At 25.0% G+C, this 27,468-nt stretch overlaps 3 protein-coding genes across 3 annotated transcripts; 1 reads left to right on the forward strand and 2 right to left on the reverse strand.

Annotated features, from left to right (window-relative positions):
* Window positions 1-2: 2 nt before the first annotated feature.
* Window positions 3-3,261, reverse strand: LOC128966231 (protein phosphatase 1 regulatory subunit 14B-like). Its single transcript, XM_054313070.1, has 4 exons — window positions 2,958-3,261; window positions 1,472-1,778; window positions 1,147-1,227; window positions 3-1,053 (listed from the first exon to the last, which is right to left on the reverse strand). Exons 2-4 carry the CDS (start codon window positions 1,736-1,738, stop codon window positions 970-972), a joined length of 432 nt encoding a protein of 143 aa, XP_054169045.1. The 5' UTR covers window positions 1,739-1,778; window positions 2,958-3,261; the 3' UTR covers window positions 3-969.
* A 100-nt stretch (window positions 3,262-3,361) lies between these two features.
* LOC128966230 (histone chaperone asf1-like) lies at window positions 3,362-4,406 on the forward strand. Its single transcript, XM_054313069.1, has 3 exons — window positions 3,362-3,555; window positions 3,624-3,651; window positions 3,715-4,406. The coding sequence occupies exons 1-3, from the start codon at window positions 3,547-3,549 to the stop codon at window positions 4,203-4,205; spliced, it is 528 nt and encodes a 175-aa protein (XP_054169044.1). The 5' UTR covers window positions 3,362-3,546; the 3' UTR covers window positions 4,206-4,406.
* A 1,031-nt stretch (window positions 4,407-5,437) lies between these two features.
* On the reverse strand, window positions 5,438-27,317 carry LOC128966385 (E3 ubiquitin-protein ligase TRIM9-like). Its single transcript, XM_054313233.1, has 8 exons — window positions 26,074-27,317; window positions 12,183-12,278; window positions 11,161-11,394; window positions 10,943-11,099; window positions 7,896-8,035; window positions 6,147-6,285; window positions 5,866-6,090; window positions 5,438-5,778 (listed from the first exon to the last, which is right to left on the reverse strand). The coding sequence occupies exons 1-8, from the start codon at window positions 26,992-26,994 to the stop codon at window positions 5,438-5,440; spliced, it is 2,253 nt and encodes a 750-aa protein (XP_054169208.1). The 5' UTR covers window positions 26,995-27,317.
* Between the last annotated feature and the right edge of the window lie 151 nt (window positions 27,318-27,468).

Raw genomic sequence — 27,468 nt, forward strand, 5'->3', positions numbered from 1 at the left:
AATTTAATAATTATTTTATTTGTGAATTAAAGTTAAGTTACAAAACATTTTGAAACAAAAGTATGTCTCGACTCGCAAGAGTTATTAACGCTTCGCTAAGTTTGTACACCAATTGCTGATATAATAAAATCAAAAAATAAAATATCACAAAACAATGTAACGATTGATTGCAATAACAATATTTTATTTGACATAACATTTCCCAAAACTAATTTATTGAGTCGAAACATATTTTGATTGCAACCAAAACAAGTGGTAAACTCTTTGCTCAATTAAACAACTGATTGGCACAAAAAGGCAATTATTATATACATATTTGTTTCGTTTGGTTTCAATTAAACTTCTTTGAGTTTTCGGCCCAATAAAAATTAAACTTTGTTTCAAAATAAATAGTAATATATCAAGTGTTAGGGAAAAAAATGAGAAAAACATTAAAATTGGGTATTAAATGCATAAAAACAATTAAAACTTATTTAGTAAAATAAAATAATTTAGCAAAACATGCAAAGTATTACAAATGGCAATCATTTTGTTAATATCTATAGAGAGCTAATAAATAATTATCTTAACCATTGATATCTAAGTAATGAATAATGTTATACTTTCTTTGGTTTTCTTACAGTAATTTATGATCTTTTAAATCAAGTTTTGATGCGATGGCACTCAAAGTCGAAACATTTGCTTTTTTAATCACTATTTTAGAGTAAAAATCGGTTTCTTTGATCAGATTATTAAAATCATTTGCCTTTAGATATGCTTAATATGTTAGTGATGTGCCAAATGCATGACTAGTTGTTTGTATGTTGTATTTCTAAATAAGAGATCATTGTATCCAATGTTTAACTCATTTAGATTATCATTTAGTTTGACTTCGACTTTGAAATGATTGCATAAAAATAATCTAAATTTAAGCTAAAAATTTGTTCGTAAAACCAATAAATATATCAATAAATTAGAAAATCTTCATTATTAGAGAGTTTTCGCTTTTTCCAACAGTTCCACAATAAACGACTCGACAACGTCTTTGGATTGCTTGGCGTCTATTATTTTGTTCTGATTTTAAATTATTGTATTCATAATAATTAATTCTTTATTGTAATTATATATTAAATTTATATTTAATAAATTGCATTTCAAAATACATACTCTCAGCCATTCCTTTCTTCCGATATCTTCTTCAATATCTAAGAGTTCGTCCAAATCTATTTCGACATCATTGGAGTCATCCTAAAGATGAATAAAATTATCTTTTACTTTATATTCAGTTTTCTTATTTAACTAATATATAAATCTAATTTTAGCATAATTTTTGTTAACTATCTTTTTTAAAATAATAATCTTTCGGAATAAATATATTGTAATAATACGATGCCTTAGTTTACTTTTGTATATTATATAGATATTTCTATGAGATTTAAATTGATTGTTGTTTATTAATCCATATTAATCAACAAAACTAATTAATACATACGGATATATTGTAGAGCGCCTGTAGCTGTTCATACATCCACATCTCAACCCTTAATCTTTTCTTAATGAGATTCATCTGGTGTTGTCCATACTTTGCCGTCAAATACTTCTTCTTTCTGTCCGTCAAATCACTCTTTTCTGTGTTAAAGTTGACGTGAAATTGAGATTTAGTGGGGCCCTCCTTAGGGCCCATTGGTTTAGGCAATGGAGAGTGAGGGGAGCGCTTTGAGGCAAACGTCGATGTATTGGTTGGTAAACTGCACTCCATTTGAGAGGTATTTCAATTGAGTTGTTTTAGTTGGACTGAGCTTTTGAACAAACAAACAGATATCTTGTCATTCACTTAATAGACAACAGTTGTTAACATATGTTTGCAATCATTTTTGACAGAAATTAGTTTTCAATTTTAAAAAATTAAGCAAAAAAGTGATGAAAAAACCAAATAACAGTTAATATTAAAACAAAATTTAAAAAGTAATTATAAACTTAAGTTGTTTGAAAATTCCACTTATTTTTACAAAAGGCAATATAATGTGTCTTAAGTGTACCTGTAGTTCCTGTAGTTATATTATATAAGTTATATAGGACTGCACCTGTTTGTCCTTTTGCTACCTGAGCTATCTTATTACAAAAAGCTATGAATGTGTGACTCAGATCAGTGATGACCGGTAATAATGGAGGGCTTTGTGGGTTCAATGCATTAATGATTGCAATCAACAAATTAAATATAAAATAGGGTTTGACTCACAATAGACCCCACAATACAATTCAATGACACAACACCTGTGCCATCCCTAACCATCTCTCGCAACGATAACTAACTTTTCAAGTTTTTAAACTTTAATACAGTATATGACCAGTAAATGGTATGAGTGGTTGAGTGCACCTGTGTTTCACTAGTTTTACTGGTTTATAGTTTGGCAAACAAACTAATTTGTTTCAAATACCAAACATAACTAACATAAAGATAATTCACGCTCTCATGCCTTCAATATTACAATTAGTTTAGCTATTGTTTTAAATTTTCTATAAAATATCAAATTTCATGTATTAATCTATATTTTTACCGAAACTAATGTTTTTACATAATAACAGCACAAATACAATAAAACAATGTATTGTACAATACATCCATATATTGTATACCCGTATATTATATATAATATCAATGCAATCATTGTTTATACGCTATGTTTGTATCAGTGGTCAGATGACAGTGTTATTGCAATCACTGATTCAGTCAATTATATAATACTGTATTTAACTGTAATAATAATAATACATATAATATATTGTATATCATATAATGTAAATGTTTATGTAGTTTGACAATCAAAACATAACACAAACAGACAATCATATGATATAATAATTATTATTATTATGAAAACAGTATTCAAGTTATGTATGTTTTTGGAGTTAGGGTTAGGATTATGGCATAAATTATAATATAATTGCAATTAAAACATATGAATATAAATTAGTACCAAAAGTGATGACCCGTCGGACAATCGATGCTTTCAAATGTTGTCCACTTGTGTCCATACAATTCAACACTTGATAAGTGATAATACAATGCTTTGATTTATAGATAGATATGTTATATAATATATATTTATATTAATATAATATAACTGATTGACTAAACCATTAGTTCATTGAATCCAATGGTTACTCATTTAATAGACATATTATCACAGATTCAATGTTATGTAACATAACTTACAGTACAGTACTGTATATGAACTCTACTAAAAAGTCATAGTTATCGAGCATATGACTCACTATTAAGATATTGTATGTAATAAACTATGTATTGAGTGTTGACTTGCAATGTGTGAGTCAATGGAATTGATTTATTAATAGATTAATTCAACCGAAAGATGGCATTCAATCAATGTTTGTATTGATGTGTTGAGTGTTGTCATGACTGCCATGACTTGTGTTGCCATCACGTGATTGGACTATAAGTTGGCATTAAGTGTCCAAAAGAGCGCACTTTTGACACATCTTGTAGTCGACTGACTGACCACTGATTGTCGCACTTCTCGATTGTTTCATTCATTGACAACAACTATGGCAAAGGTTTGTCTATTATTTGATTAATTTAAATGGATTTACTAATTATGAAGAAATAATTGATACAATAATAGGCACATATCGTTAATATAGTGGTATTGGGTAAGTGTGTGACACTCATGAGTTGTTGATATAATTTGACTGATATATTGATACCATTTGCAGACAATCCCTCGCAGTTCTGTAATCCGTTTCAGTTTGAAATCACATTTGAATGCATTGAAGACTTGAAAGAAGACTTGGAATGGAAGATAATATATGTAGGATCAGCTGAGAGTGAGGACTATGACCAGACATTGGATACAGTGTTTGTAGGACCGGTGCCCGAGGGACGACATATGTTTGTATTTCAAGCCGATCCTCCCGATCCCTCAGTAATTCCTGTGGCTGATGCTGTTGGTGTCACTGTCGTACTGTTGACCTGTTCTTATCGGGGAAAGGAATTCATTAGAGTTGGCTATTATGTGAACAATGAATATAGTGATCCCGAACTCAAGGAGAACCCGCCGGCGACTCCACTATTTAACAAACTTCAGCGCAACATTTTGGCCACAAATCCACGAGTGACCCGATTTAAGATTGATTGGGGAGATAATCCATGCGATAATCCATGTGATAACTCTGATAACATGGATGTAGACAACTCTGCCGTTTAAATTGTTTTTTTTAATTTATTTTGTATTATAATTATTTTCTTAATGTATCACTCAGTATCTTAATGGCATCAATAAAACATTTTAATATATAATGTAATGTAGGTATATATGAATCAAAAATAATACAAAATTTCAATCGACTATTAACTTACTGTAATTGGTTTCATATTTATTAAAAGCAATATATTATGGTAATAATTACCGGTATTTTTCAACATTTAATGTTTTAATGTCAAATTTTTCTTTAAAATGTCAATTAATTAATAATTACAATGATTTTTAATTAGTATGTAAATAAATAATTTATCATCAAATAATTATACATTTTTATAATGTTTATATTGTATATGTTATCAATAAACCAAAAGACAATTTTATAAAAATGTATTGCACTTATAGTATTAATAGTTATTTGAATAAATTGCTATTTTTCTTATATAATTTGTGATATAAGATGTACAACATTTTACTCCACTTGCTTTTGGATTATCGATTCATATGAGATGTCATTATAAATGATAAATATTACAAATATATGAATAATTCAAAAATTTATAATAAAAAAGTAAATTAATGATAGTATAAATGTTATTGATAATAATAATCTTATTACCTTAAAACTGTATTAAAATTATTGTAAAGAAAATTACAAATAAATAACCTTAATTTAATTCAAAATTGTAAATTAACACTTAGCAATTTGTTATAATTATCTACAAAATGTCATTTTGTATATAATAATATTATATAAATTAATGTATCATAATTTACTACAGTATATAAATTATAGCCTTTAATATAAGATTACACTTTACTGCATCTAATCTTAAATATGTAATTTTATTATATTATACAGTAATTTATTTGATATATTATAAATATATATTTACATTGAATTATATTCACATTTTACACGTTAAAATAAAATCAAAGTTTACTTCTAAATGTAAAAGTTATGATTATATAAATGAATACATAAATTAAAAAAAATTATAATTAAAATTTGTTTAGTAAATTGATAATTAAATTTTGGTATAATATAGTTGTAGCAATAAATATGATATGTTGTCAATTACTTCATATATATCATCAATTCATATATAATTTAACAAATGTTATACATTATTAATATAAGTAATACATCTAATAAAGACTAGCTTTAGTATCAATATTTAATAGAAATATTTGTTGCATTATTTATATAAAACATTATAACCAATTGAATGAATGATTCAATTGATTCTCTTATTTTCTGCATCACTGGACTCGCTTTCATTGGCACTGTTGGATCCGCTACTGATTGGCGGTTCAATGCCAGTCGTGACAGTTATTGTGACGTTTCTGTTGAGACTAAAAGCCGGGTAAAAGACACCCTTAAGATCCGAAAAAGCTATTCCCGACTGTAGCTCGTCGTTGACATAAAATGACAATTCATTGGTTTCCATGTTTAGCAAAATACCGATAACACTGCCGACACCAATACCACCATCAGATCGGCTGTCATGTCTGTCTGAGTGTAAAAACCATGATCTCTTGTTGTCGATATACATACTCCAACCTTTACAATCACAACCTAATCACACAAATATAAAAACATCTTATGTTATAAAATACAGTATAAAAGTTAAGTATTGTAACAAAAATAATGATCAATAAATACCAAGCATTTTATCTTTTGAGACGTCAATCCTTGCGATACCTAAAGCTATGTCTGCATTATTCAGATATCTATCAACAGTTATTTCCCAGTAATGAACTCCTCGTGAAAATGCAATGTTTGCCAAAACAACTCTGTGTTCATAACTATCACACGTAAACGTATGGTTTTCATTGGAGATGACAATATCTGAATGAGCTGACAATGGATCCAATGTAAACCACGCGACTAAACATATCGACAATCAATTGATGATAACGTTATATATTTTTTAATATACTTACCATCTGTTGTCTGAAGTGATATGACATCACTATAAACGCCTTCTCCACTAGTATTATATGCTTTAACCCGAATCCGATAAATTGAATTGAAATGAAGTCCATCGACTGTACATATGGTCTCTTTACCACAATATACTTCCTATTATTATATTAATAACTGTTAATAATTCATATGATATACATAAATAATATCAATAAGTTTATATCTTATATATCCTTAATTATATAATTGATAAATATATATATACTGTATATACTATACTTAATCATAAATAATTATAAAATCAATGTTAAATAAAATATTTTGACAAACTTTATAATTTTATTATATTTTATTATTCATACAAATCAATAATTTCTATTTAGTGTAAAACTAACAAATGCTTATAAGTTTAATTTATATACAGTACTAATGCATACATATGTGTATATTTCATATCATATAATACCGTAAAATTTTATATACTGTACTGTGACTGAAAAATCTAATTTAATACAATCGAGTCATTATGCAATAAGTTATTAAAATATTAGGCAATGTTGTGCCTTTAATATAAATTAGTATATATATATATATATATATAAATTATATTAAATATATATACTGTAGTTATTTATATATATTAATAATAAATATGATATTTTTAAAATAGCACAAACTGTGTGAATAAATAAAAAAAAGTAAATGACTTTTTTCTTTTATTACATTAAAAAGTTGGCTTTAATGTTGAGATGTATGCAAATGTATTGATATGAAAATAGATGAACACAGCTTTCAATAGAGACTCACTCTCTGATAGGGATAGTATGTGGTGAACGACAATACGTCCCGCGAGTATACAATCAAAACCTATCATCTCTATGAATGGCAAACCATTTCAGCTTAAAGGCAGACAAAATATATTATATAAAATGAACTAAATATCATATAATTTTAATTTTAATAACAGCATCCAATTCAGTCTATCATTTTATTGGCAACTTATCTATAAATTTTAGACATAATAAGCTATAGTTTGATGTATTATGCCTTATATTTGAGGGAAATCACTACTGTATGAGTTTAACGGCTGTAACAACAATCATATCAGTATATGAGAGACACTTATGCTTCTTATAACAGACATAACAGACTCAGGAAATATCAGCTATGAATTGGTGGTAAAGAGAGTGAGAGGAGAGAGACTGTTGGCGCCTAAAAATAATAAATGTTGGACAACATTGTACTGTCTGTAATGTGATGTATAGTAGAAATGGCAATTCAACTAAAAACAACATTACTAAACACTGCTCCGGGAGGTGAGTCATAGAGTATATGCAAAATTAGGTGATTTTCAATGGCTTTCAATGAATGCGTCACACTTTGTGAAGAGATGTTGTGTTTCATTAAACATATTGAAGGAACAGTAGGCCTACAGTAGTTGTATGTATGAAAGTTGTCGGTAGTTTTTGGCTATACATTAAAATCTATAGTATTTGCGTTTATTTTACTCCAACACTACTGTCTGTAGAATATATGGCTTTAGTTGGAAATGCAAAACAAAATCAATGTTAGCATCGGTTGAATCCCGAGAGACATCAACACTTGGGTTGCATTTCAGTCAAATTCACTCAAATATAATACAAATACAGATTTAAATACTAATTCCTAGCATTAAATTACTTGAAATCTTAGTATATTTTTTACAATTCAAGGCTATAGTAATCAAAACTTTTATAAAGAGATTTACAGTTAAAATAAAGACTTACTCTAAAGGCACCATTGTTTCCGTCATCCAGTTCTAGTATGAATGCCTCAATAAAACTGGACGGGTGTGGCTGCCACGACACTGTTATACCATTGTTTTCTGATAAACACTCGTCAGGTATCAGAATTGGAGGTCCAGGTGCTGTCAAGTAAACAATTTAACAAATTGAAGATTTATAAACAATTACAAAACAATTTTATCATTAACACTATAAATAGTTTCAGATTTATATTATTATGGATTTTATCAAATAAAATCATTGTTAATATTGCATAAAAATTAAATATTAATATCGATTGAATGTTTGATATATGTTTTATTTGTTGAAAGGCACATCTAATATAATAAAACTGTATTTAATGGAATCCATTATTTTATAATCTGTTTTAATCATTAATTTTTACAAAGTAATGGTCAGTGCAAATGGTGTTGAATACTAATATAACTTATTATTGAATCCCATTAGTAATTGTATTAATATAACATTGTATAAAACCAAGTCATTCATCAGAGGCTGTGCTAATGATCTGATTTTAATTATATGTATATATGTTATGTGTGTCAGTTTATATCCGTATTATATGTGTTGCAATCACTATATTTTTTAAATAATAAGCAAGCTTATTTGTGTTTATTAAATACATTACATTAATATATCAATTTTAATTTATTATAAGTGTTTGAAACAAAAACATCAGTAAAGAATAAAAATTATTGTTAAATAAAGTCAATTAAATAATTAAAATTCATTAGATTACTTATAATCATTATTAGTAATGACATATTAAATTATCAAACATTAGTATATGCGGCTTAATATTTCAAACCTATATTAAAATCAAATTGTAATAAAATAATTTAATCACTGTGGTTATAAAATTAGTAGCATATATTTACTGATATAATTATTAACAATCTAACTACTATTATTAAATATAATGTTAGAAAATATTGAGAGTCATAAATGAGAAACTAAATAATTTATTGCACTAATATTATTAAATACTAACTAACTATACTAAGTAAACTTATAAGTGTTTACTTAATGTTTATAAATATTTTGTTAGCCATCGAAAAATTATTAACAAATTTGTTAAATATAGTATATATTATTCTGTATTATATTGTATTATAATGAATAAAAACTAAATGAACAAAAAATATTAACGAGCGAACAGCCAATTGTTAATACACTCCCCCTTTGCATATCATTTATTAAATGAACATTTTATTGTTTTTCTCTTATTTTGTTTCACTTTAAAAACCTCTATAATTATATTTAAGTTAAACATATGATTAAATGATTACATATAATCACTATCGGAAACATATATCAATTGCTTGTATACCTAAAAACACATTTACTTTCAGTTGTATTCAAATAGTCATATATTTGTCAAACAAATAGAGAATTAAAGTGCAGAAAGTGTTGTGCAGTGAAGTGGCATTCGAGTAAAGGACAGTCACTACTATATAATACTGTAATATGAGGTATAGTTAAGCAATAGTAATAGTAAAGTAATTGATGTGAAAATATCTCAACAAATAAATGTGTGATTAAGGGATGCATTGACTCAACTAATCGTGTCTTCAATCGTAAAGTTTGTGACGAGTCCTACACTAACACCAAACGGATTACTATTAATACGATAGCAAAAACAAAATGACTAAATATATATGACTACTATTTATTACTCTATCAACGGGTATGACCTAAATAACGGTCGGAGTGTCTCATTTAGCCGACACACAGATTCAGTCATTTAATTACATCAATCAAATAAAATAAATTTAATATAATTATTAAATTCTCTTTCAATTAATTGTTTGTCAGTATTATAGTTGGCTTTATTTAGTAAATAACTTCAACTGACATTTTGAATCAACTCTTGAATGTATCAAATCATCTAATTATAAGTTTACAAGCCTTACAACTAATTGGATGGGATGTTGGATGAGATGTTCAAATGACATATTAGCTAATTTCATTAAATGCATTCAAGTGTCACTATTTAAACATTGCAATTCAATATTAGTTATCAAAATAAACTCAAATAATATACAATAATATGTACCGTACTGTATATCTTTGTATATCTTAGAAATTTTTGTTTATTAGTGATAAAATAAAATACAAGTATTATACAACTAACTAAATTAACATAATCATGTTTAAATTGAATTAATAATAAAATAATACTTATTACTACTAACTAGAGATGGGCAAATAGAAAGTTTCTAATAAATTTCCCTGAGAAAGTTTCTAGAAAGTTTCTCAGGAATAAATTTCTATAGAAATTTAACTTTTTTGTTATACTATGGGATCCCCATATCTATAGATATTGTAAAACTATAAATATATTAATGAGACATATAATACTATACATATAATATTATACTATATAATGTAGATTACTGTATAATATTATATTATACAAATGGGATACCTATATAAATAATTATAATTCTTTAATAATAATCAGTTTTGTAAAATTTTATTCACCATTTTATTATATCATAGTTTAATATAATTAAATAAATAAATTTTTTACTTTAATTAATAATTAAAATACTATTAATAATATTTAAATATTACTTATAAAAACAATGTTAAAGATAACAAATATCGAGAAAACAAAATTAACCATGGGGATCCCATAAATAGAAATTTCTTTTAGAAACTTTCTAGAAATTTCTCTATTATTTTATAAATTTCTCTTTTTTGCCAACACTACTACTAACTCTAAATTATATTCACATTTGATAAAACAATGAAAATGACAAATCAGAAATTGAAATAATATATTATTGAAGATATTATAATAATACTATGGAAACGTGAGTCCATATATAATATACTCTATGTAAAAGTATTACATAAAATAATCAAATTTTAATGAAATGGGAAACTAATCCAAACTATTGATATAATACTATCATAGAGTATATATACTGTACAATACATCGTTGACATTGTATTGACTCAGTGACCAGTATTACTATATATTGATTGAAATGAAAGCAAAATTGAATTGAAAGCTGACATACGTTTCATTTGAGAGAAATTCAACTGTTCAATGGCTAAGAGGACCGGTTGACAGTCAAGTGTCAAATCAAACTCTGGTGATACCCAGGGAGCTGTATTCATATCTTTATGCCACGTCATCTCAACATTGGATACACGACTTATCAGTGAAGATCCAATCTGTATATAAATATAATTAATCATTTTTTGTTGTCATTATAATAATAGCAAAATATTTTACCTGCAAATAACTCATGCAATCGGTGTCTTTAAGGGCTTCAATGCAAAACTGGATGAGTCCTGTGGTTTGCTGTAGTTTTGTGGTACACGACAACACCTGATCTCTTAAAATCCTTAATTTATATTCTTTCTCTTTGCGTCCGAATTGTAATAATTGCTGTTTTCTTGCTTTAATAGTAGCGATCAGATTATCGCATTGAGAAGTAATCTCGGTTTCAAAGTTTAAACTATTTTCCTGTTTTTAAATATAAATACAGTATAAATACTTTTTAATAGATTTTTTAAAATTCATTAAAAGCTTCATTATTGATATTAATTATAATATGTCGATTAAGTTAACATAAAATAAAATACTAAATATAATAAAAATAACTAAAATATAGTATAATATTTTTAAAGTAATGATAGAATGGATTATATTTTTTCTTAAATCTAGTATTTCTTATCAATGAATAAAGGATGCGATCAACCAATACTAGTCTTAAAACTGAGAAATACTAACATAATATCACATAATACTAGTGTTGAGACACATAAGAGTGGTTTATTCGGAATTATTCCCATTGAAAATAAACACTGCTTTTCTATCTTTACCTCACTTATACATACAATATATAGTTTATATACAAAATATATCTTTATATATTGGCAACGATTTTATGCCAGATATTGAATGTGTTTATGTATACATGACTGCATTTATAACTATAAAAAGCAATGGAAAATATAGAAGTAATAAAGAGATAGAGCTAATAGAATATAGAAATTTCAAATACAATCTGTCTTTATATCAAATATTATATTATGTGTTTTGTGTGCAAAATAGTCTAAAACTTTTTTTTTACTCAAAGACAAATTGCTTCAAAATCTATATATTTTGCATAAATAAATTTATAGCATCTCTACATTTCAATTATAATATAAAACTAGATTTAAATATAATAAAATTAATTAACATAATAATATTGTTGTTATATAATAAAAAAATATTTAAATCAAACAATGAATGCATTTTTGACTCACATTTGCCTTTTCTGTGATTCCTTTGAGTCGTTGAATAAATTCTGTGGCAGTCTTTGCCTTCTCAGACAACGAATGAAGATTTTGTGACAAATCTGTCTGTAAAATACAAAATGTAATTATATTTTATGAAAAATTTATTAAATTAAGAAATTTGTGCTCTAATAATGTTTTATTAAATTTATTTCCTGAGTAACACCAAAATTATAATATATGTAAACAAAATTCAAATGAGGGATTAGATCGATGTTAACGTGTTTGCGAGCAAATGATATTATTATATGGCATTATGTATTACTAATATATACTGTAAGTATTGCGTGTAAGCATATAATTCATTATTTCAATTGATTAATAGTATGTTTAGTCAAATAGTATGAGAGGAAGCAATGGAAACAATTTAGTCAAACATTTAGGAATGTATTAGATATGGAAATAATAGATTTGTTGGTTTCAGACATCTCTTATGACTTTTCTTCAGATACCGGCTCTCAAATGCTTCAGAGATATAATCATAGATTTGTTGCCATTGTTACCAATGTTTGTTCAAATCAAAGATTTTGTTTATTGTTTTGCTATTCATTATTATTATATAAGATATATACTGTATTTCAGTACATAATAATATTGAATGTTTTTGTAGACTAGAAAATATCAATATTTATACATAAAGTTACATTAAGTGAAAACAAAACATTAAAAAACAATATTTTCAATGAAATCTATTAATAAATTATACATTAACTAAAATAATTATTATAAAAGTGATTATAAGTAAAATAAATCGGAGTTCAGAGTATTGTCATACAGTACTACATATTTTCATTACTATTGTTTAGTTAAATAGTGATATTATATTTAATAGTACTGTAAATGTGTTGAATTTGAAATAATAAATGATTTTTTTGCTTTTTTAGAGCTTATATGTGAAACTTTTATAATATTTTTATATATTTCTATAATTAAAATTAGTAAAGCTTAACACATTTTGACAACAATTAAATTATGTCCATTATTTCGCTGACCATTTATATGTTTTTTCTACACAAATACACTGTTAGACTACAGTATATACTGATATATCGGTATAATATACAGTAAGTGCTTCAAGTGGTCAACAAAACACTACAGTAGTGTCCATTATATAATTGTTATCAAAAAAAATGTAAGTTAAGCTAACTTTTTTTAATTAGAATATATGATACTGAATATTAATATATATTTATTTGTATATTTATCATATAAATCTTCAATGTAACTTATAAACTATGTAAAATAAAATCATCTAAAAATATTTTTATTATATATTAAGTTACTTAAGTATTTAAGTATAACTTTTCAGTGAAATGAAACAAAATATTATTCTTATATTCAATGAATAGGGTCTACCATTAAATTTAATGTGAATGAAATGTAATACAATGAAAAATGAGACCAAATAAAGGACAGAAAGAGAGAGAGAGAGAGAGAGAGAGAGAGAGAGAGAGAGAGAGAGAGAGAGAGAAGCAATGATCGGCACATAACATCCATATAACTAATATATAAAACATTTCAAATTTCAACATTCATTTAGGTATTGTGTTATCGTCTTTGAAAGCTTTTATCCAATTGAGTCATATATAGGATTCATAATTGAAGTATTATTACCACTGTTTACATGTTATTGTAAATATTATTATTATTATAATAATGTATTATTGAGAGAAACACTTCTAAGTCCTACTGATATTTTGAATCATTTTGTTATAGTATGTATAGAATATGAACTTTTGAATTAAATAAATACAGATAATATCATATACAGTACAGTGTGATAAATATATTTTACTGTACATTAAATTATATTATAAATGATTCAATTTTAATATAAATTATGTTTATGTTATACAGTATTTGTAAATATTTGAATTTTATAATAATTTTAAAAAATTTATTTTAAAAATTTGTTGTCAATACTATAAGTCTGAATTTTGTTAACATGCATTTTATATTTATGTATTATTAAAATTAAAATTAATGTCTATATTATGTAATTTTTAAAAAATCACATGTAAGTTATTTATTATATTAAAAGTTAATCTGTTAATTAATATTAGAGCAAAAGTAAAATATGATTTTAAATTACATAAAATATAAATAAGATATTAAAGCAGATACACTAAAAGTTAATTATGTACAATTACTGATTTAACAATAATTTTTATCAAATTACTCATTGTTAATATAACTTATTATTTTCAACTTAATTAATATGCATTAAAATACATTTAAAGTCATTTTATAATAAAATAAATTGCAGAATAATAATTTACATAAATGTATTTTGCATTTATATTTCATAGACAATTGATTAAAATTAAGTTATATATTAAATAAAATGAGAATATAATAAATGTTAAATATTGTAAATTTTAATATAAAATATAAGAAAAGTTTGGTAAGTTGTGAAAAATATTGTATTTTATCCAATAGTATTGTGAGTTTATTTCTGTAAGACTAAGATTATATGAATAATGATAGGAAATGAAGCGTTTTATGCTCTTAGAGATAAACTACTCATTTATTTGCTCCCAAATCTCATTATTATTATTATTATTATTATTATTATTATTATTATTATTATTATTATAACGATGTCAAAATTACACCCTCTACTGAATATTTAACTAAAAATAATGTCAAAATAATCACTATTAAAAAAGTCAATTAAATAATAAATTTCACTAAAAAAATCAAACAAAAAACTTAATATGAGAATAAAAAAAATTAATAAACAAATAAGGAGCTGATATAATATTAAATATTTTGAATTATAAAACTTTAATAATAGCAACTAACAAATACTTAACGCTTGATATCTTTAAAACAAATAAAATTATATGAAATAATAATTCATTAATCGATTCATTGAAATATTACTATATTTGCAGACATTTTTTAAAACCTGTAATGTATAGTATAATCTATAATAGTATAAAATTCATTGATTAATATTATAAATAATATGCTATACATAATAGATATCGTATATTACTTTATTAGTCATTATAGATAAGTATTCATATTATATTGCATTATAATGTATTAAATACAATGCAATTCCAGAGTATTAAATGTTATGCATATTTTATATTATATGACTGCTATTATTATTATATCACTTGCTATAATACATATTTCAAAGCAATAAATTTAATGCACACAAAAAATAATATCATTTGAGTGCATAAATATATGAGCAAATGAGTATGTTTTGTCTGTTATGCTATAAACTTAAAAATAGATAAAAAGATAGAGAAGGACAAAGAGAAAGATAGAGAAATAGAGAGAGAGAGAGAGAGAGAGAGAGAGAGAGAGAGAGAGAGAGAGAGAGAGAGAGAGAACATCTTTAGTATATATATATAGTTATCGATTAATAGTCACACAATTTACTTGTAGTTTAAATAAATACCAAATAATAACAAATGTTTGAAATAACGTCAAAAGTGATGCAAAAGAATGCAAATACCTTTCTTAATATATTTTTGTGAAAAAATGAAACCAATATTAAGTGTTGTGTAATAACAATAATAACTACAGTATGTATAATAACATTAATAACAAAACATTTCAGTAGTGCTTTCACTAGTGATCTACCGGTGCATTCAATGCATGTATTGTAATCCTAAAAGCAATTAATATTAGTGTTGGTTTGAATACATTGCTAAACATCACTTTATTATATAAGAGTCGACCAGTGTTTGCATGCCTTCACATTAAACTACTTGTAAATCATGTTTTGTTATTTATTATGCTATAAAAATATATATTATATTCAAATGCATAACGATATTCAATATAAAATACACGTTTCAGATACATAGCAACTATTGTTATTTTTACAGATATTAAATCGACAACAATTCGGTTAAATGTCAGTAGAAACTAAATTTTAATAAAGTAAATCATTTTAAATAAATAAATGTATATATATATAATCGATTGATAAATACAATGTATATAAATGGAAAATTTTAAACAAATAAAAATTCAAATTGTATAAAATGTAATTTATGTGTATTATTATAATTATACAAAAAAAATCGATTTAATAAATAAAAATTAAATAGATTTTTTTTGTGTAAAATTATTGCAAACTCAGTGTATTTATTATAAGTACATAACATTGCAAATAATGACACAAATTAACGAAAAGAAGTGATTGCGTGCCTATCAGACAATCATTTTTTTTGTCAATATATCAAACCAAATGTTTTAACCAAAAATAGATTATATTTTATCATATTATCAAATATACAATAGATTATATATATATATAGTCTTGTTTGTCAAACAAAAAACTATAAATATTAGTATTAGTTTGTAATAAGTCATATAAGTTTTGTCAAAGTAATAAATGTTCAAAAATTTGGTCAATAAATGACTGTCACTGTTATTATTGTGTTATATACCGGTATATACAGAGTAGACATTATACACAATAGATTCGATATTTGAAAAGCAGATGTTTTCTGGGTTTTTGCAGATATAAAAATTAATTATTCAACTATTTTTAAAACTTATAATAATATATGAAAATATTTTTAGCTAATTAAACAATAAATTTAATGTTAAACTCATTTGTAAAACTCAATGTACAAATTATCAAAAAAAAACTTGAAAAGTTTTGTTTACTGAAATCTATAATGGCTTTTTGAGTCTGTGTGTGTGTCTGTAGCAATTTTTTTGCGAATTTTGAAATTCTGACTTCAGATTCGGTTAGAGGACTACTAATAATGTATGGAAAAGTAGCATCAAAATTTTGATATCTCTTCGGGAACATAGAAAAAATGGCGGCCAAAGTAAAGAAAATTTTAAGAAAATTTTTTTAAAGTATAGATTTGAATAAAGTATCAAAAACAAGCATAAGAAATATGCATTAAAATTTTGATATCTCATCGGGAACAGAGAAAATGGCGGCCTAAGTAAAAAATTTTAAGTAAAAATTTTAACTTTTAGAATTGCATAGGTATAGAGCATCAAAAATAAGAAATAAGAGCTCAAAATTATTTTTATAATTTTTCAAAAATGGCGGCAAAAAAATAGAAAATTTTATTCAAATTTTAAAGATTAGAATTTTATAGAGCATCAAAAATAAGATAATAGCTCAAAATTATTTTTATATTTATAAAATATGGTTGCAAAAGTATTATTTTGGCACTGAAATATTTGATACCCGACATGACTATAATTGAGTATATTTTGTTATACTAAATCATTTGATACCCAACATGACTATGGTTGAGTATATTTTGTCATACTGAATCATTTGATACCCAACATGACTATAATTGAAACATGATTATAATTGGGTATATTTTGTCATACTGAATCATTTGATACCCGACATGACTATAATTGTGTATATTTTGTCATACTGAATCATTTGATACCCAAGATGACTATGGTTGAGTATATTTTGTCATACTGAATCATTTAATACCCAACATGACTATTGTTGAGTATATTTTGTCATACTGAATCATTTGATACCCTACATGACTCTAATTGAGTATGTTTTGTCATACTGAATCATTTGATACCCAAGATGACTATGGTTGAGTATATTTTGTCATACTGAATCATTTGATACCCAACATGACTATGGTTGAGTATATTTTGTCATACTGGATCATTTAATACCCAACATGACTATTGTTGAGTATATTTTGTCATACTGAATCATTTGATACCCTACATGACTCTAATTGAGTATGTTTTGTCATACTGAATCATTTGATACCCAAGATGACTATGGTTGAGTATATTTTGTCATACTGAATCATTTGATACCCAAGATGACTATGGTTGAGTATATTTTGTCATACTGAATCATTTGATACCCGACATGACTATAATTGAGTATATTTTGTCATACCGAGTCATTTGATTATATGACTTAAATCAACTGACAATTAATTGGCGAAGATAATATTTTATGCCGTCAAAGTTTTTTTTCTGATAATGCTTTCTAGCATTCTTAACTGGTTTAATTCTTAAAACTAAAATCAGTTTTTTTAAATTATAAAATAAATAAATATTTTTGTTGTATTTATGATACCATTACTTGATTACTTGATACCAAATAAAAAAATTCATGAGTTTTTCTAATATGTTAAAAATTTTAATTACTCTATTAAATTAAATAACTATTTACTTGAATTAATATATATACACTATTTTTATTTATCTGATTGATTAGCGTAAATAAATTTTACTTTTTTGTTTGACTATTCTGTTTATATACTATTTCATCTAATTATTGATGTTTCCTATTCCTATATTTATGTTTATTTTGATTATAATTATAAAAAACAAATTTTTGTTTCTATTAATTTCATTAAATTTAGTCTTAACTAAATAAAATAATTAACATTTGCACATCTGATGGCTTAACATAAGCCGTATGTTTTGTAAAAATCATTAAATAAAAATTGAATTCTTTAATATTTTCTTAAATTCCACAAAAATTTAATTATAGATAATATATTCATAAAAACAATTATGAATTATTCAATATGAATATATATCATATTAAATATATGTTGATTATATGACATATAATACAATATATTTAATATTAAAAATTTAAGTCAGTAAATAATATTAAATGTTGACATCTATTTTCTTAATTTATGCAATGAGAAAATTATTATCTAAAATATTTCAATTATTCTTATTATTACTAAAATAAGTATATTTCATTAATATATATTTATTTAATATCCTAATACAGTAATAAATATTATTGAATGTAACCATATTTTGCAAATTGTTAATTACAAATCACTGGTTTATTTATATAATATATTAAATTGTTAGATTTTATAAAATTATTTTCTATAGATTCAACATTTTTAAAAATTTTTCTAAATGTCTAAAATTAGTTTTATACCTTATAATAACATTTGTTATCATTGAGACATATAAAAATATAAATTACATAACATATAGATTAAATATAATATGTTAGGTGGTTCATAATCATAAAAATAATTCAAATGTATTTTTAGGTAAAATAAAAATATGAGTTTTTTTGGCAATTTGTGGGGTTATTAGAGATGAGTCGGTGTGGAGACCGTCAGGAAATTAGAGATATCTTATCGCAGAGTTATGTGTGACAAACCTTTGGGGAAATTTTTATTGAATGGCTTATAATTTTCAAAGTTGTTTCATCAATGATAGAAAATATCCGAATTATGGAATATAAGATAAAACAACCCCTCATATAGTCATATATCACATATTATTTCCCAAAAAAGTAATGGCCTTAAAATCGACTATTATATTATATGAATGATTCACTCATGAGAGTTAGTACAGTAGTATATATTAGGTAATGTTTGTGAATCAATCGATATGTTGTTTATCACTGATTGAACCATTGAATTAAAGTTAATATATGAAAAAAGACTGTTTTTATAATGTGGTCGTAAAATGACAGCACATATAACAGTGTTTGCTCTGTTATTGTCATAAATGAATGTTATATCTGAAATAAGTTTATGATAATCAAGTGGACAGACATAAAGAGTGGTTGGATTAGGGAATTACTAGTCATTTACAAGCGATTGTCTTTAAGTGTCCACAACAACAGCTATCAGTCATTTATCACATTTGATGTGCCCTTTCATACACACGACTGAACACATTCTCAACAATCCATACGATTAATACTTCCTTTCAAACATCAATTCAATCATTGATATGACATTAATAATCATTATGTTTATTATAGATATTGTTAGACAAAACTTATATCATTTCAATATTAGACTCACAAATACTTTAATAACAATAATTATAATCATTTGCTATAGTTATCATTAGCAATACTTTTGATAATATACTAAATAAACTAATGCTTGTTATGTAATACAGTACTTGTATTTTAGTTTAATCTAGAAATACGGTATATATATATAATATAGTAATGATAATGATTAATTATAATCATATACAGTATATGTAACATAGTATTTCAGGTATATTAAAATAATAATCAAATGCAAAATTAACTTATTGGTTACATAACCATATAGATTTCATACTATATGAAAAATATATTTACTAACAATTGAAAGAAACTTTTTATAAAAGTAGTTGAGAATGCTAGAAAGCATTGTCTAGAACCAAACTTTAATGGCGTAAATTACTTAATTTTATAAAATATTATATGATATGCAATATTGTTTGTATTTATCATATAACATGAAAATATTGAAAACCATAAATTTCTTATGTCATAAAATATTTATTAAAAATAATCATTAGATTTAGATGAGTTTTAGATGAGTACAATAAACAACTCTATATAAGTACTATTATAACAAAAAAAATCATTGCTAATAACCATTAATTTTATTATAACTAAAATATGTATTGCATATGACATCTATACAGTATATGACATAATATAATAAAAATATGTTACTTTATATCCTATACCACAAATGCATTATTAAACTCAAACCAATCAAAATTTTAAAAATATTGATTGATTTTTAAAGTTTATTCTTTGAATTCCTGAGATAATCTGATTCTACATTTTAAAGCTTTGTATGCATTTTAAGTTAAATTTTTTAATTTACTATTTTTAATACTTGGCCGCCATTTTGTCTATGTTAATAATGAGATAGGTCATTTTTGATTCTGATCACCTGATGTTCTAACTGAATTTGAAGTTAGAATTATAAAATTCGTAAGTGAAATGCGGCAGACAGACAGACAGACAGACAGACAGACAGACATATATAAACATTCCAGAAAACAAAACTTTTTGAAAGTTTGTTTGAATATTATTATTTTAAATATTCATTACAATTATTTTTATACTATTACAGTATAATATAAAAACACTTTAATAAAAACAGCAACAAATAGTAATAATTATTGTCATAACTCAACCAAAACGTTTATTGACCCCTTAACTAAATTATATTTAAATATAAAATATTTAAAAACAACAAAATTTAAAGTAAAGTAGACGTCAAGTATCAGTTACTGTAAAAGTTATATTACCGTACAATCACTGAATACAAACAATATTGTCTGATAAACATTTGAGACAAACATATGCTTTACTCTAAACCATTGATGTTGACTAACATTTCAATATTAATATAAAAGTTTCAAATGTATAACAAAAATATTTAAAAATATTAAAAATGTTTAAATTCTATTTTAATATTTGATGTTTAATATTAAATTTTATTTTTATAGATATTTAAAAAAGTATTGTGTTATTATTTAAATATTTTATACGAAGATTATTGATAAATTCAATGTAGACATATTATATACGATATATTTAATTAATTTTAATATTTTAATACTTTGGTGTCAAATAAAAATTATATGTGACTTATTAAATAGTAGTAAACTTAATATTCATATTTTTTATATAAAGAAATAAAAGCGACACTTATAGACTATAAATTATGTTTATATAATTATACTGTATAAGTAATTGAAATTTAAATACTGTATTATATTAAATACAACAAACAAAATGCATTAAATAAAATATAGTTTATTTAAAATATAAAGACAACAAACTCAGACAGAATATATAAATTTTCATATTAAACACGAGTCTAATATTAAACAAATGTAAATAATTGAAAAATTATAAAAAGTCAACAATAATTCCAATATATAGAAAACAAACTATATTTTTACTTTTTAGTTATTACAATATTACCAATTGATATTATAATACACAATAAATATCTTGTAATCTAAGTGACCAAATTAACTAATTACGTATATATTTGTAAAGTAATGCTAAGATATAAGTTATATTATAGTAAATCATTGGGTAATCCAATTGGTGACCAAATATTTAAAGACATTTTTAATAGCATTTTCGAGACTCAAATTAACTTTTACTTTGTTTAAGAGTACGGTTTCTCTAAGAAGATTATCTCTAATTATTATATAGTTTGTACTTTTATTGATAAGATTACAAAAAAATATAAAAGTAAATAATAATAATAATAATGTAAATAATTTTGAATCAAATAAATTATTAGTTCATTATTAGTTAACATTGTATTAAATATCAAACCATTAATTAGACCACAATTAATGGAGATTTGCTTTTAGTCTTAACAATCAACAAATGAATGTTAAAACTCATATGATATGTGTCTTCACTTGACTAATGATGTCTTAGTATTAAAGGTTATCTTAATTTATCTGAATGTTGTGTCAGAAGCAGAAAAGCTTAAGAAAATGGCTAATCAGTGATCAGTGATGTAATGATCACAGAATATGGTCTCATATGAAGAGGGCGTTCACCCAATTGATCGTCACATTAGTCAACAAAAGGCCTCTTTTTCTTGTGTCAACAAAAGTCTTGTTAACTGATATGCGATTCACTATTGACATCATTGACAGTATCGACCAAATGGGCAACACTTCTCTTGTAATTACTGTCCAATGAATTACTTTTTTTTAAAGAGATATAACTTTCATAAGACTACAGTATTATTTGTTGACTCAATTAAATAATTACATAATTATCCAAACTTTTTATTATTGCATTCAAACTTAATTATATTGTTTCTTCAATTTAAAATCTTTTATTAGCAAAATAGTCATTAATTATAATATAAATATAACAATATTTGACAAATCTTTTTAAAATATCTTACAATTTAACTGTTTTCTATAAAATTGATATTGTTTTCAAATTACTACATTTATACCATACATTGTATTCAGTATACAATGATTTTTCAATATATATTTTATTTACAAATTATAGAAACCTATTTTTAAAACATGTATTAAATTAAATATATTGTACATAAAAACATATAAGCAAAACATTGATTTGAATTTTAAACTTTCAACAACAACTCGGCTTAAAAATTGTAAACTTATATAATAGTAATACTAAAACAGCTGTTAAGCAAAGGTATGCCAGATGTGAACTACTAATAAATTATTTCACAATTTTATGTATGTTTTGTAAAATTGTAAGTTTAAAGCTTATGTAATAGCTTTATAGCACTTACTTTTATCAACATTATTTCATTTCATTTAAACATTTGTTAGATTAAGAAACTGATAATACAGTAATAGTAGTTATAAAAAATTAATGTAATTACTTGTTTTCAGCAGTAATTAAGTAGTTTTTATTTTTTATATAATATGTTGAATTACATTTCAAAGTACTCAACCATTTATAGACAAAGTAAAAATGCATTTTAAACTTTAAATGTAAAGTACAAAAAAACTAATGTTTAATATTTGTGTAAAAATGGAGAAAATTCAATGAAATGTAACACAATTTAATTTAACTTATGGGATGTTTGAATAGCTTATAAATTATAAGTTATAATATAATCTAAACGTGAGTTAAAATTGTGTAAAATAGTAGAAGTAATGGAGCGATAAGTTTATGATTGTTATGAAAGGGGAGAACTGGGGAGAGGGCTGTCTAGGAGTGGGAGGAATGGCTCAAACAGACAGAGATGTTATGCTTTTAATATAAAGCAAACGAATCTGTTTTGTGTCCGTTCAGAGAAACAGCAGGACTTCAAAGCTTACATTTCAAACATTATTTGAATAGACTTTATATTAAACATAACATAAAACTAAACTCACCAAACATACAGAAGCTGTCTATTATATTGAACTTATATTTAAATAAAACATCCATGGTAAAAATTAAACCCGTTACAATATAATTAAGATTGTATTTTTATTTTTAAATTAATCATTTAAATTGTAACCATAATTTTCTATTAATTATAAAATATGTCTTATTCTAAAAATTATGTAAATAAGTTTCTCAGTGTTTAAATTATAAATTATATGAATTGTACAAATAGTTAGACGACTCTACACTGTAGTCTACAGACAATACACACACACATCCACGTGCTATAAGTTGATGAATACAATAAATTTATAAAGACTATAATGAAGACAATATAGAAATGTTGGAAAAATAGTATTAATAGTTTGTATGACTTAACAAATGATAGTCAAATGATTTGTAAAAATGATTGTTAGTCTCGAAAGTAAAGAAAAGGATCTAAAGACTAACAAAAGATGACTTATTTTAATGAATTTGTCGACATTTAGTATAAATCAAAATCAAGTCTAACGAAGACAACTGGCTCTCTATTTACACATCACAAGAGATATCAAGATTTATGAAGAATTTGCTTGAATTTGCTTTTTTGTTGTCAATGTTTTACACATTTTTTTCATTTAAAATTATGTCTTCACCAGAGTCTGTGCCAAAATATGATCTGACACTACATATAAACTAATACTATATAATAAAAACCATAACTCTATAGATGTGTTTTAGGACAACAACTGATGCTATATTGAGATTCACAACAAGTTTGGGAATAAGTTTTGATTATTTACAATATTTTTTGCAAAAGATATGGTAAAGGAATTTAATTGTCGGGAGAGTACTCTCACTGTATGTCTATATGACTGACAGGCACTGGGAGTCAAGTCTTGCAAATGATGGCAAACACAACACAACTCTAACTCTATATAATATAAATATCTCAGTTCTGACTCCGATTCCTACAAAATATAAATAAATTGAATGCTTTTACTGGTTATACTATATTTGACTAACAGATAGGAAAAGTTTATAAACAAATAAATTGTTGAGACATATATTTATGGCATTTATTCACTTCACGAACAAAGTTTCAGTCAATTCATCCTAGAATTTGCAATAATATAGAAGTAGACAACAAATTGAAGCATTTTTTCTATTATTTTTATTAATGCATATGCTTTTAAAAATGCATTTTATATTATATACGGTATAAAATAAATATAAATCTAATACAAGATTTTTTATTTATATAATAATTTTCAATTATATAATATTAAAATATTTTCAATTACAGTATATATTTGATAGGAATAGCATTATAAAAATATTTTTAATAACCGATAATTCATGTGTCCGACCGGTAAAATGATGTTTAAATAGAAGAAATAATTTATCGATTTTATGACAATGTTTAGAATTTTTTAACGTATGTATTATAAATGGTATATACGGTACTATATTTTATACTAATATAAAAAATATTTTAGCTTTGAGTGCAATAGGAAGACAAAAATGTTATGAAAAAAACGATTATTTGATGAATGAATGTCTTTTGACAGATATTTGAAGCGTTTGAAGATCAGGTCTGTGGACACATTCGCCATCAAAGATATCAATACATAAGTTTATATAACGATTATTAAAGATGTCACACATGTGTCTAACAAAACAACTTTTAAAGCAATCAGTGCATGACTTTTATAATACTTGATTTGCAATTTAATGGATTTGTGAATCAAAGTAATCGCCGATAATATGAATTAGACTTAAAAACAAATAAACAATACTTGAAATTCAGTTCAACACATACAGTATATCCTAATAAAACAAAACTCTTAATTTAGCGAAACTCTTGAGATAACAACTCATTGAATGACTAATTTGTGGAAACTTTGTGTTTTGTTGTTCACAACATTCCCTACTATTCTTTAAATTTATTTTCTCTGAAAAAATGTTTTACAAGAATTAAGGAATTTTCTATAATTAGATGAGAGGTTAGACGCGCTTTGAAAGCACATAATTATAATAATTGGGAAAATGCCAAACAGTTTACATTTTGTTATCACTTTTTGTGAATTTATACAATTATCAGATCGTATCATATGTTGTATTATTGTTTGTACATTTATATATGTAGTATTTTATATGAATTGATAAATCGGTTAATACTGTTTAATACTATCAATATATACTGTAATCTTATATTAACAATAGATTTTTCAACAAATTTCATGTGAGAAACAAATGACTTACTTTGAGTACTTTGCATATCGTAGCCAAAGATTGAATATCATGACTTAAATGGCGGTTTTCTTGAGCACAGGTATTACAGATCGGAATTTTACAGTTAATGCAGAACTTTTCGAGACAACTGTCCGAATGATCGATGCATTTAATGGCAGATTCTTTGCTTTTAGTTTTTGATATATTTTTAGTGAGATGTGCGGCAATGAGTTTATGTGCAGCCAATGGACCTCTTTGAGGATGACATCGGTCACGACAAGTGTCACAATAATAGATCTCGCATTGTTCACACATAACTGATGCCTCTTTAGGATTTGATTCGCACAGTTGGCATTCGGTGGTAAAGTTATTTGTGTCACAATACTTGTCTACAATTGCCTGCATTGTCCTGTTTTTTGGTAAATTGGTGGCCCCGTTATCATTGAGATAAATTAATTTGTGACATACCGGACAAGTCAACGATATTGAATTTACCGTTTGTATAAATGGTGGAAATAGTATGCCCTGAATATTAGGTGTTCCCACATAACTGTTAGGTCGGGAATTGCAAATAACTCCTGAGTCGGTCTCACTTAAGAGACTGACTTTGTCGGCATCACTTATCTCACTACCAGATGTACTACAAGTGGCACTGATATCACCGATAATACTATTGATGTGAACGTTTTCATCACTTTGATGGACAGTAGCGGTCACTATATATGTAGAAGCATTGGTAGGCGATGATATGGTCATAGGATTTATATTATTATTATTATTGCAATTATTAGAAGAGTTATTGTGTTGATTGACATTAACTGACTGTTGAATACTTAGAGCACAAGTAAGGCATAGAGTGTGATAACAGGGCATTAAAATGGGATTCACGAAGAAGTTCTTACAAACGGGACATTTGAGTTCTTCTTCCATTGTTTGAATCAATTTAATCATAAAAACTGATCATAATTTACAGTTCAAACAATGCAAAGGTATGGCAAATGTAATGAATCCCAAGTTTGAGCTCAAAAAGTGTTGGCCCTTAAGCTATGACAAGCAATGAGAGTAAAAGACAAGAGAAACAAGTTTTCCAACTTTTGAACCACTATTTCATGTGAAGGCAACACAACGTCTTATAAATGTTCAATCGTTTGATTCATTTATGCGACCAATTTATACCTTTAGTTAAGTCCAACAACTTTTTGGTGATGTTTTGCAGACTCCACACAGCATTGGAGTGTTGTATCAAACATTGAATAGTTATGTTAACTAAATCTTTCTCTCCATAAGCTTAATAAATGAGAGGCGACTGACTGACAGTCAAATGCAAGAGTAGATGACTGTTAGTCTGTGTTTGTGTTGTTAGTACTGACTGTATAACTGTTGGCATAGCTATGAATCCTATGATAGCTTCTATGACAGCATTTG

The sequence above is a fragment of the Oppia nitens genome, unplaced genomic scaffold (genome assembly GCF_028296485.1).
Source record: "Oppia nitens isolate AA-2021 unplaced genomic scaffold, nextdenovo-longstitch-racon4-pilon3 scaffold1_pilon_pilon_pilon, whole genome shotgun sequence".
Classification (NCBI taxonomy): Eukaryota; Metazoa; Arthropoda; class Arachnida; order Sarcoptiformes; family Oppiidae; genus Oppia; species Oppia nitens.

Bases quoted from the DNA above. Each gene is read 5' to 3' on its own strand.
- LOC128966231 (XM_054313070.1), bottom strand. From the start codon at position 1,738: ATGGAGTGCAGTTTACCAACCAATACATCGACGTTTGCCTCAAAGCGC. The intron at 1,228-1,471 runs GTATGTATTAAT...ATTCATCTTTAG, and splicing joins AGGCGCTCTACAATATATCC to GATGACTCCAATGATGTCGA. The intron at 1,054-1,146 runs GTATGTATTTTG...ATTTAAAATCAG, and splicing joins GAAGAAAGGAATGGCTGAGA to AACAAAATAATAGACGCCAA.
- LOC128966385 (XM_054313233.1), bottom strand. From the start codon at position 26,994: ATGATTAAATTGATTCAAACAATGGAAGAAGAACTCAAATGTCCCGTT. The intron at 11,100-11,160 runs GTAAAATATTTT...ATTTATATACAG, and splicing joins ATTGCATGAGTTATTTGCAG to ATTGGATCTTCACTGATAAG. The intron at 6,091-6,146 runs GTAAGTATATTA...CGATATGTTTAG, and splicing joins ATCACTTCAGACAACAGATG to TCGCGTGGTTTACATTGGAT.
- LOC128966230 (XM_054313069.1), top strand. The intron at 3,652-3,714 runs GTAAGTGTGTGA...TACCATTTGCAG, and splicing joins CGTTAATATAGTGGTATTGG to ACAATCCCTCGCAGTTCTGT.